This window comes from Podarcis vaucheri, assembly GCF_965113315.1.
Source record: "Podarcis vaucheri genome assembly, chromosome: 2".
NCBI classification, from domain to species: Eukaryota; Metazoa; Chordata; class Lepidosauria; order Squamata; family Lacertidae; genus Podarcis; species Podarcis vaucheri.
In genome coordinates, this window is record NC_138760.1 from 37474755 (window position 1) to 37486955 (window position 12201).

General features: G+C 45.4%; 2 protein-coding genes across 5 annotated transcripts in view; one reads left to right on the forward strand and one right to left on the reverse strand.

Annotated features, from left to right (window-relative positions):
- Positions 1-12201, reverse strand: part of ACSF2 (acyl-CoA synthetase family member 2) — a 61641-nt gene that overhangs the window by 17715 nt on the left and 31725 nt on the right. The gene's annotated exons all lie outside the window — the stretch shown is intronic.
- CHAD (chondroadherin) lies at positions 553-11785 on the forward strand. Its single transcript, XM_082211147.1, has 4 exons — positions 553-1675; positions 9329-9492; positions 10093-10238; positions 11393-11785. The coding sequence occupies exons 1-3, from the start codon at positions 896-898 to the stop codon at positions 10232-10234; spliced, it is 1086 nt and encodes a 361-aa protein (XP_082067273.1). The 5' UTR covers positions 553-895; the 3' UTR covers positions 10235-10238; positions 11393-11785.

Consider the following 12201-nt stretch of genomic DNA (forward strand, 5'->3'; position numbering starts at 1 on the left):
CTCACCTCACAGAGTGTTTGTTGTGGGGGAGGAAGGGAAAGGAGAATGTTAGCCGCTTTGAGACTCCTGAAGGGGAGTGAAAGGCGGGATATCAAATCCAAACTCTTCTTCTTCTTCTTCTTCTTCTTCTATTCTAGCTATTATTCTAGTAAATTTGGTTTTATACTTACAAGCCAGTTTGTGGTGTTGTTGTATTACTTAACTGCCAAGTTCAGCCAACAATTTAGCTGCGAGGCTATTTGTTACTTGCAAATAAAGGATGTAGACCTCTGAGCTCTAGGTAAGCCAGATGGAGGGAGGCAGGGGGGAAGATGGATTGCATCCACAGTAGACAATCAGTATACTCAATGGAATAGCCCAAAAGATGCCCTGTGAACCGGGCAGGGGAGGAATTCAGATTGCTTCCATGTTAGTTACCCTGGCATGCCTTTCCTATCAGCTACTGATTAGAAGGCAGCAAGGAGAACATCCCCCTCAGCACATCTGAAGATCCCCTTAGATACGGTTCTATTTTCCTGCACGGATGGTTCAGGGAAGGACAAGAATATTCAACAACAGACATTCAAACACTGTTCCCTGTGATGATTTGTTAGCAGGGGAAGCACTCCCTGCATCATCAAAGTTAAGAAGAGGAGAGGGAAGGAGGATCCCTCTGTGCTTGGTGCCAAGGGGTTAAAGTCACACCAAGTTCCTGAAGCCAGTTGCTTCCAAGTCAGAGTCTGGCTGCTGGCTGCGGTTAGTGGGAAGGGATTTTGTTTTTTAATAACATTATAAATAGGGCTGTGTTCAGCTTGCTGCATGCTCACTCTCCCTTCCACCTTCTCCCTCCTCCTCCTCCTTCTCCTCCTCTTGCTGCCGCTGCTTCTCCCTGCACATCCATCACAGCTCTGTGGACATGGACCGGTCAGGCTTCCTACTCAAGCTCTTCGGCTTGCTGCTATGCCTCCTGCCCGTTCTCCAGGCATGTCCTCAGAACTGCCACTGCCATGGGGGAGACCTCCAGCATGTCATCTGCGACAACGTTGGGCTGAGAAGGATCCCCAAGGTAGCTGAGCAGACGCGTCTCCTCAACCTGCAGAGGAACAACTTCCCCGTCCTGCCGACCAACGGTTTCAGGGAGATGAAGAACCTCGTCTCTCTCCACCTCCAGCATTCTCACATCAAAGAGATCTCCAGCGGAGCCTTCCGGGGCCTGAAGCAGCTGGTTTACCTTTACTTGTCCAACAATGACATCGGCGTCATAAAGATGGGGGCCTTCGATGACCTGACGGAGCTCACCTACCTCTACCTAGACCACAACAAGATCCCAGACCTGCCCAAGGGGCTCCTCTCCCCACTGATCAACCTTTTCATCCTGCAGCTAGGCAGCAACAAGCTCCGAGAGTTGAGAGCAGGAGCCTTCCATGGGACCAAGGATCTCCGCTGGCTCTATCTCTCGAACAACTCTATCAACTCCATCCATCCTGCGGCCCTGGACGATGTGGAGAACCTAGCCATATTCCACCTGGATAAGAACCATCTGACCAGCTACCCTGGGGCTGCCATGAGCAAGCTGAGAGTGGTGGAGGACCTGAAACTCTCAAACAACCCCATGAAGATCATCCCGGATTTAGCCTTCCAGTCCTTTGGGCGCTACATGGAGACACTCAGCCTGGACAACATGGGCCTAGAAAAGGTAAGCGCTCCACAGAAATTTCCCTCTCCCTCCCTAGATCTTACCCATTCAAAATATTCACTCTCACCCAAATTTCACCCCGTTCTAGCAACAGCAGTGGGACATTAATGTAGCTCCCCACACAGTTTTCTGCCCACTCCCTGCACCCGCTCCCCATTTTGCCAGCACCAAAAAGGAAATAGAAATTAAAGTAAGGCACTATACTGGGTTGGACAGAGAGGATTTAACTTCTGCACCTAACCCAGCCCCCTCCTTGGTCATTGGATCAATCATTTGATGAGCAGGGAGAGGGTGACGACCCCATCGCCCTCAGCTGATCTGCATGGATCAGCGGAGGAGGGGGGCGGTCTGTGTGTGCAAAGTGAAGGTGCAAGGTGGCCATACCCACTGTTGGCATGCAGGTGCTGAAGGGCTGCCCAAGGGCAAGGGTGACAAACAAGGTTAGCCACCCCAGGTGAGCCATCAAGCCATGAGTTTATTCTCAGTGGCTGAGACTACCAGGTGCATCCCTTCTTTACATATGAATGAATTGTTCCCCTTCTCTTCTGCGGGGAAAGCAACCTTTGCCCTTGGGAGGCACTCTTGCCTTCCATATACAGTGGTACCTTGGGTTAAGAACTTAATTTGTTCCAGAGGTCTGTTCTTAACCTGAAACTGTTCTTAACCTGAAGCACCACTTTAGCTAACGGGGCCTCCTGCTGCCGCTACCGCGCAATTTCTGTTCTCATCCTGAAGCAAAGTTCTTAACCCGAGGTACTACTTCCGGGTTAGCGGAGTCTGTAACCTGAAGCGTCTGTAACCCGAGGTACCACTGTATACCCCCAGCCACCATGATGTTCGCAAATGCTTCTAATGCAGACTTTTCAAACGCAGTCTCTTTCTATTCTGTCACACTCAAGCCTATAGCACGGTTAAGAAACAGAACTCAGGGCTGGCTGGGTTCTCAGTCGCTCCCATCACAGTTATACAGTGGTGCCTCAGGTTACATACACTTCAGGTTACAAACTCCGCTAACCCAGAAATAGTGCTTCAGGTTAAGAACTTTGCCTCAGGATGAGAACAGAAATCGTGCTCTGGTGGCGCGGCGGCAGTGGGAGACCCCATTAGCTAAAGTGGGGTCTCAGGTTAAGAACAGTTTCAGGTTAAGAACGGACCTCCAGAACAAATTAAGTACTTAACCTGAGGTACCACTGTATGGGGCAAAATAAGTGGGACACCGTTTGGGGTGCACATCCTGCTTTCACTCCACATGCAGGGGAAATGAGCGGCAGGAAGCAGGTTTCAATCCCCCTGCTTCCAGGGGCGTGTTTGCAGTGCACCTTTCAACATTATAATTCATTCCGACAGAGGAAAGACAAATGCTACATTTGGGAACAACATTGATGGGGGAAGGAAAGCCACAGAGCCTGAAAGTAAACCCAGTGGTTTGCCACAGCCTCCTGGGTGATTTGGAGAAGAGGCAGCATGTTTCGAAGCATAAGCTAGATTCAGAAATGGGGGGGGGGGACTGACAGTTTTCTTTGTAGTTTCTTTGTAGGGAAGGTGAAAGCATTTGCTACCTTCTTCTCAGGAGCCTGGAAGGCATGTTTATTTGGGGGAGAAGAAGAGGGCAACGCCAGGTTTGGAAAAACGTGACTGGCTGCTATGGATGGGGGCAGGGGAGGAATTAGTTTGGTTCACATTTTAACGGGAATCCACCTAATTCCCACTTCTTGAGCCAATCAAAATGAAGCTGCCCTTCAAGATGTGCACGTCACTGAATTCAGTGATGCAGTTCTCCACCCAAATAACAATAACAATAACAATTTTATTTGTTTGTTTGTTTGTTTGTTTGTTTGTTTGTTTCCCGCCCATCTGGCTAAGTCTCCCCAGCCACTCTGGGCAGCTCCCAATCAAATGTTAAAAACAGTACAGCATTAAATATTAAAAACTTCCCTGAACAGGGCTGCCATCAGATGTCTTTTAAAGATAGGATAGCTGCTTATTTCCTTCACATCTGAAGGGAGGGTGTTCCACAGGGCGGGCGCCACTGCCGAGAAGGCCCTCTGTCTGGTTCCCTGTAACCTCACTTCTTGCAATGAGGGAACCGCCAGAAGGCCCTCGGCGCTGGATCTCAGTGTCCAGGCTGAACGATGGGGGTGGAGATGCTCCTTCTGATATTTACAGGAAAGGGTGCACAAATAAGTGTGCATTAGTGAAAATAATGTACAAAGTGTATTATATTAGGGGAAACTGCTTGCAAAAATGTGTAGTTTATGAGGAATGTGCAGGCTTTAAAAAATAATCCCAAACTGATGTGGACATAGGATAAATGGGACTCAAGATCAGAAAAATGAAAATTTGAGAGAAAATGAAGTGGGCAGATTTGCCCATCCGTACAGGTCATGCCCCTTTGAAGCAAATACCTTAATGATGGTGGGAAATGGGTAAGTGGGATGTGAAAAGGACAGGACTCCCTACACACACTCTCTCCCCTGTTTGTCAAACCTGAAGAGCTTTGACTGTTTACATCATAGGTAGGGTCACATCCATGCCATATATTAAAATACTCTTTCAACAGTCATGGCTCCCCCCCCAAGGAATCATGGGAACTGTAGTTTCTTAAGGGTGCTCAGAACTGTAGCTCTGGGAGAGGCTTCCTAACAACTCACAGCACCCAACTACAGAAGCAAATCGTTAGCAAAAAAGCACTTCAGGTGCTAGTGAAAATGCAAAATAACGATAAAAGGTGATAGGTTTATTATTTGCATTTCACACTCCTAAATTTGAAATAAGTTGTTCTGGAATAATTTCCTAGCAGTCAGTTCTCTCTCCACGAAACCCTGGGGCCCTTTCCTCCTTCAGGTTGCTCCTGAACGGAAACGAATGTTTTTTCTGCATCACTGTTCACATTTCCACTACCTACCTCCCTGTCCACTATCTGTTCTAGTTACTCATTTGAAATTCCTCCCCCTTTTGACTTCATCTCATCTGTTTTTAAGCCCTGTAACTTGGAGGCTTCATGGTACTACATGGAGCCTGCGATGCTTTCAAACTAAACAATATTGAATAATAACAGCCACGGTCATGGTGCCTGTACTCCAAAATGAATGATGCAAAGGCTGTGTCTGTTTGTATAGTGAGAGTGATTGACAGGCAGAGACTAGATCCCCAAGCTGGTGCCCTCCAGATTATATTGGATTACAACTCCCAGCAGCCTTATGGACAACTTCCATTGTCCAACCATGTATGGAGGGCACAATCTTGGGGAAGGCTGGACTAGGAAATTAATGGGACAGAGTACTGGAGGCAAAAGGCTGGCACCCCTATGCCTGCCGTTTGCAAAAGGGAGAGTGAAGCTCTGTTCCTAGACACCAGACTGATGGCCTGTTATTGGAACGAGTAAGTGAATGCAGTGACCACCGCAGAAGTGGAGGCCAACGTCAGCGACTGGTGAGTGCTCTGCAGTCAGGTAGACTGAGCACACATGAGGACTTTTGCATCTTTGCCTCTCTCCAACCTTACACTTCATAAAGAAGGGTTTGTTTATTGACTATCTCTCAAGAGAAACCCTCACAGCGCTCCACAAAGGCACTCTGTTCCTATCAAGAGAGCTAGAGGGACATTCAGGTAATGCAGCAAAATACTCCTCTTCTTCTCGGCAAATGAGTCATGTCCCAGAGGCTGAAGCATCATGCTTGAGGTGCTTTTCGTAAACAGGAGGCAGCAGTGACATCACACTAGATGGAGCATGTCCCAGATTGGGGGGGGGGGGAAGAGACCACATCAAACAGAAGCAGAAGGATCATGGAAGGCTTCCAGGTGAACAAGGAGGGAAGTTTCCAGCCATGCTATGTACCCATGCTGAGGTTATCCAGGTGAATCAGCACCTAAACAGTGACCCTCAAAGAGATGCTAAGGGATGCAGCAACATGAGCCGCCCCCCCGCCCCCCCAGCAATAAAGCTCTGTGAATGACAGAGTGTTGGCAAACAAAATTAAATACACATTTTACACGGAAAATAAAATCATCCAGAGCACAGAGCTAATACAGGGTATCTACACTGTCAATATTTCACTGGGGGGGGGGTGAGATTCAATTGCTTACTAGAACTTCAGGTCTGTGCAACTAAAATAGATTAAATCACAAATCCACATTTTTAAAATGAACTTTTTGCAGTGTGGAAAGGGACAGTCTGAAGGCATCATAGATTATGCATTGAGAAAGTGGGGTGAAAAAACGATTAACAGAAAGTCATGTAAACACCCAAGAAACAATTCAGGAGAAATGCTCATTGTCATATGAGCCTTGTACACAAATCAGAATGAATACTCTGTAAATACCAGACACAGTCTAAGCTCCATGTAAGCTTTGTGCAGACGTATCAGGATGAACGGTGAACAAACAGATTCACCCGAAGGCGCAAGATTCACCCCAAGACACAAAGTTATGAAGCAGGTGGTGGTGGCAGAGAGGGAGGAGAGAGTTTTCAGGGATGGGGATTGGCAACTGGCAAATTATTCAGGACTGGAGCAATGTGAAGTCCTCTTGATGAAAGAGCTTCTCAATTTCCAAATTACAACAGTATTCAAGAGCCTCAGAATTGCATACATGCTACCATAAAGGTGTTATCTTGTGACACACTTTTAAAAAACAAAACAACCACTTGAAGTAGTTGTGGAACTCTGTTAGGCTTTACCTGAGCAGAATACAGTATACAGTACCTAAAAGAACAATGGGGTTTGGAGTGTTGAATGAATTGTATAAACTCAGAGACACACAATGGTGTTTTTCACCAGTCCAGAATCCTGGCTCACGGTCTGAAGTTTAGTTATACCAGCAACTGGATTACTATTTGACAGTTACATGTATTTCCTATACGAAAAGGATGGTATCTAATCCAGAAAGGAGAAGTCCACAAGGGAGCTGTCCACAGCACCATAAACCAGCTATGTCTTTTGCCATCTGGCTCATGAATGGATGATACTCACTGATCCCATTCGAAGGCTGGAACTTCAGAAAGCTCCACAGGAAAGGAGGGTCTCAGGCAGAGTTTTGTACACATGCTGGAGCCTAATCAAAATCTCCCTTCCACCTGTGTGGACCCTCAGTTCTTCTTGCTTCTTCAATCTACCTGCATATACATAAACCTAGTCTAATCCCATCTATGCAGTTTCACATACTCCTCTTCATGGGTTCTGTTGGGTGACATGGGAAAAACCAAGCCAGATGAAAGAAGTTGATGCTGTGGATCCTTCCCCCATGCCAGCATTACTGCTGATATAACCTGAGAAGGGGATCCATGAACACTTCCCTTTCTCCAGCTCCCTTAACTCTGTTCTCCTCGCCCACCTTAATTACTCTGCTGTGGACTTTGGTTCTCCTTTTGTTTAGCAATCCGATATGGTTTGTTTCCTGGCACACATTGGTACCCTTAACATGAATTCTAAACAAAGCTTCTAAAAGCTGAGAATTTGCTATTTCAGTAGTCAACATAATGAACACAACACTTTTACATGTAGTTTCAACATTTGAGGTTTCTGCAAGCAGATAGCAGACCTAGGCATTTAGTAATAGTTAGGTTTCCAGGCCAGAGTATCAACCAGCCAAGGCTCAGCTGGCAAATACCAGAGATGACAGTGCAACCTTTTGGAATGGGTCAACAGACTTCTCAATGAGCAACCAAACAGAGCTACACCTTCCCTGGGAAGATCACAAATTCAAAAGATGATTTAATCCCCGCCACAACTAAAGGTAAAAAGGGAATGAACAGGAAGTAATCTATATAAACACTCAGTCTCATCTCATCCTTTCAGACAATAGCTACACTAGATGACTCCAGCACAAACTCTGCACCAGGAGGTACAATATCTAAGAGCGGGTGCATAACACCACTACACAAAGGAGCAAGAATTACAACATCTGGTGGTGAACCGCAAAGCCCTCTAGAATTGCAGCACATCTCCTTCAAATATATACAGCTCTTTAAGATGAGATGTTTGCCTTTGCATCTCATGTGAAAAAGAGCCCTGCCAACAACTCAAGGAGAATGTTCTGGGATTCATTCAGTGATGGTCTGTAGAGGAATTTATTCAGCGATTAGTTGATTCTTGTGACGTGTTGTGGAAACACTGGAATGACTTGTAATTTTATCCGGGCTTAGTATATATTATTTTCATTTCCCTGAAAGGGAATAAGGGGAGTGGTAGTGGGGAGAACATTGCTGTAACCACTGGTGGATGTTTTGAACCTAAATTAGTAGTCTCCAAGGAAGTTTATGTTGTTGGGTTTGTGTGCATGGGGATTTTTCCAAGTGAAGCAAGGAGCAACAATGACAACTAGGCCAAGAAATAACTGCTTTAGCTCTTTACCGTCTCGTAATTCTGTGAAAGAGCTGTAATCTCCAAGCAAACCTATATATGGCATAAATGTACATATTATGCAGCATCCCGGTCAGGAAAAAGAGAAAGGGGAGAGGAATCTTGAGTCACTGGAAATCTGCCTTGCTATTTCTACTGTGCTTGAATGCCAAGTGTAACTTTCCATTGAGAGTCCACCGGGTTCTGCCAAAGTCTACAGGCCCTTGAGTCTCCACAAATACTCCTCTCCATGAATGTGGCGACCGGATGCCAGAAAGGATTTCAACTATGAAAAGCCAAATAATCTCTTTGCTTGTTTGGAAATGAAGAGATGTCTAGAAAGAAGCTGGAGGCAGCGAGAGCGATGGAGGTTGTCGGAACACACATATCTTTTAAATAATATGAGGCACATAACCCCCCCAAAAAGGTCATCAATGTCTCTTCTAATCAGAGAACAGCCTTGTACGCTACACATGCCTGTAGTGTCATGGTTTCAGATTCCAAGAGCTTAAATTCAGTGACCTTAAAGTATGAAGACAAATACTAAGGTGGTCCTCCTTCCACCCTTCGCTCTTCTCCAGAGCTCAGGAAGATTCATGCTGCAGGGAAGGAAACTAAAGCTCAACCATGTGTAGTCTGCCCCTGTTTTTGTCTTTTACAAAATACAGCTGAAGAAGTTTAAAGTGGAAGACGCACAATGGTGGTGGTGGGGAAGGCTTGCTAACCTTTTCACTTCTAGAAGGTTTTTTTTCTGAAATGGCTGCATCCTTCTTTCTTTTGTTATGAGGAAAGCCACCAGAAAGAGGAGTGGGGAATTTATTTTTTAAATGGGGGGGAGACTACACAAAACTCAGCATCATGCAATTTGGTCCTAAAGCCTGCTATAGTTGAAGGAGGAGGAGGAGGAGAAGGAGGGAAACTTATGGCTAAATTCATAGTTTAGGTGTGCATGTAAAAATATAATGGGCATTCCACACTACATCCCCCACCCTGGTATTGATCCCTGAAACACTGATCACTGATGAAGAGAAATACAGAAAGAGAAATGGGAGTTACTTAAGAGTGGCTGCTGGACTTTGGTTTGGAGTCATAGAAACAGAAGAAGAGCCTTGTTGGATCTGACCCAAAGGTACATCCATTCCAGCATCCTCTACTTACAGTGCCCAACCACATGCCGACGGAAAGCCCAAAAGTATCCACACCAAGTCCAAATGTACTGCCAGCAAAAAAACTGGTTTGTCAACTAGGCCCAAAGGATAAGCTTCTCCTTTCCCTGCTGGTTGCGTGATGATTGACACATGTGCCTGTGCTTCAGTTTTCAGATAAAGCATTTGCTGGCGTAACCACACTGAAGACTGTTCACATTGAGAACAACAAACTGTCCAGTCTTCCTGGGAACTTCCCTTTCAGCCGTCTTGAGACCCTCACCCTGTCGAACAACCCTTGGCACTGCTCCTGTCAGCTAGCCCCTCTGCGCAGGTAAAAGAACACCTTGTTCTATATCTCGTGGGTGCAATGACTCCCCTAGTCCACTCTTGTGTATGTGTGTTTGTGGATGGATAGATGGATAGATAGATAGATAGATGATAGATAGATAGATAGATAGATAGATAGATAGATAGATAGATGATAGATAGATATAGATAGATAGATAGATGATAGATGATAGATAGATAGATAGATGATAGATAGATAGATAGATAGATAGATAGATAGATAGATAGATAGATGATAGAGATAGATGATAGATAGATAGATAGATAGATAGATAGATAGATGATAGATAGATAGATGATAGATAGATGATAGATGATAGATAGATGATAGATATAGATAGATGATAGATAGATAGATAGATAGATTAGATAGATAGATGATAGATAGATAGATAGATAGATGATAGATAGATAGATAGATAGACAGATGATAGAGATAGATGATAGATAGATATAGATAAGATGTACTGGTTAGCTAATGAATCCTTGCCAGTACAAGGCATGAGTTGGTAAATCTCACTCAGGAGATCTACCCTGACAACCACACTGTTGTGACCATGCAAATTTGCTTTTTCTTCTGTAGGTGGCTGGAATCCACTCGATCACGCCCTGATGCAGCCTGCGCATCGCCCTCTTCAGCTCGAGGACAGCAGATCAGAGATACCTCTGCACTCCGTGGTTGCAAGGTCCCCACGAAGAGGTCCAAGAAGGGAAGTCGCCATTAAGCAGGCAATTGTTCCCCCCCCTCCTGTTTTCTATTTAGGATGCCTTTCAGAGAACCCTTCCCACACAGGCTTCGTCTGATCACACCCAAAATTACCCCATAAAATATTATGAGACCACACCCATAGTATCAAACAGGTGACACGTTTTCTAGCACGAGTGTCTGCCCACGTATATTTGCAACCAGAGAAAGTGAGGCGAGTGAGGTCCTGATTCACAGTGTTGTGCCGTTTTTCAGAATGGGAGGGCCTGCCATGTTGCTCTAGCCTAGACAGAACTAATGGCTAGCTCTCCGTTACTAGTAGTGTCAGCAGCAAAGCTGTTCCATAGGCTTCTTTGAATGGAATCCTCTTCTACCCATCCCTGAGGCCCACTGGGAGGGCATAATTACGTAAGCTGGCAGCATAGGCACCTGGCCTGTTCCTGTTCTGTGTCTCAACAGAAGGCTTCATTTTGTATAGTTGTCAAAAGTCCAATACCTTACAAAACACATACATTTGCATTACATACAAGGACCCCGTGTCCCAGAACATGGCATCCCAGTAGTCAGAGATGGATGCAGTTCAGAGAAGCGAGGTTGGAAACAACATAGTTTCTTGTTGCCAAAGGTTTGGGCAGGGGAAAGGAGTCCAGAGGAATGAGTGAGAAACAGAAAGCAACAGATGAGAGAATCTTGTTCCAAAGCTAAGCTGCTGGCTATGTCTGTCTATACCCTGACACTATGTCAACTCATCTATTGGCTAAACCCAGCTGGGCTCCTGCCTCCTGAACACTGTGAATGTACCAGAGCATGTTTTATTGCCTGACCAGAGGTGTGTGTTTTTCCATGGAAAGTTCTCCTGTTTGAGTCATCTCTGGTCACTCTGCAGAACTTTTGAAACTTGCTGGAGGTATCAATCAGGGCGTTCTGCCAGGAACTCACTAAATCGTCTTGGGCAAGACACTCATGTCCAGCCTCAGTCCCTCCACCTGCAATATGGGGTGGTGGTAAAACTAACTTGCCTTGCAGAGTTGTTGTGAGGATTAAGCAGGTGAGGTGCTCTGAAAATGTGAAAGCGCCATACAAATGTTAAGCATAATTATTATTGCACTTGATCTGCTCAGAATACTTTTTAGGTTTATGGAGGTATTTCTTTCTTTCTTCTTCCCTGCCCTCCCAGGACCCAGGAAAGCTGGTCCAGGTGACTGGCTGCTTCAACCAATCAGAAAACTACTGACTCCATCCAAGCCCTTCATCCTCAAGCAGCTCCACCCCTTCAAGAAACATATATCTGGTAGCAACCACCTCTTGCTATATGAAGATCGCAGAGTGGAATCCACCATTTCATCCCCCCCTCTGTTATTATATCTATTATTTTAAAAGATTTAGTTGTTAACAAAAAACAAAACCTAAACTTATGCATGGCAGTGCTAAGACACAGCTAAACTAGATCCTGCTGGTAAAGTACACAGTCCTCTTTCTTGATGCCATTCAGCTACTCAGTTTGTCTCTGGGATTTGCCTTCCAACAGGATGGGAGTTAACAGAGAACATTAAAAGTTTCTCCACATCCCAACCCAATGAATCCCTGATTTCGCATTGGAAACTTTGTACTTGAGCAGAACCTTAAAGTCTACCAGCATGAGAGCATGAATTCGGTGCGTGGCCTACACTGTGAGGAAAAATTTTGGGGGGTTATTCTGAATTCAAAGGTTGCATTGCCTTCTTTTAATATTTGGCATGGGTGCCACCTGGGTGGTGGTTGTCAGTAGGGGAGAAGCAATGGGACAAATGCTGGAAGATTACTGAAAACAAGGCATGGGGTGGGAAAGGGATTGAGCAACAGTGACATGTGAGCAATTCCCAGCTCCATCTATATTGCACATCTGAACTGGTTTAAGAACCAGCTTTCCCAATGCAGGAAAGCTTAAGACACTGGTGAGGGGTTCTAGGGATCTCCAAGGGGGAATTCTCAGCACCCACACATGCC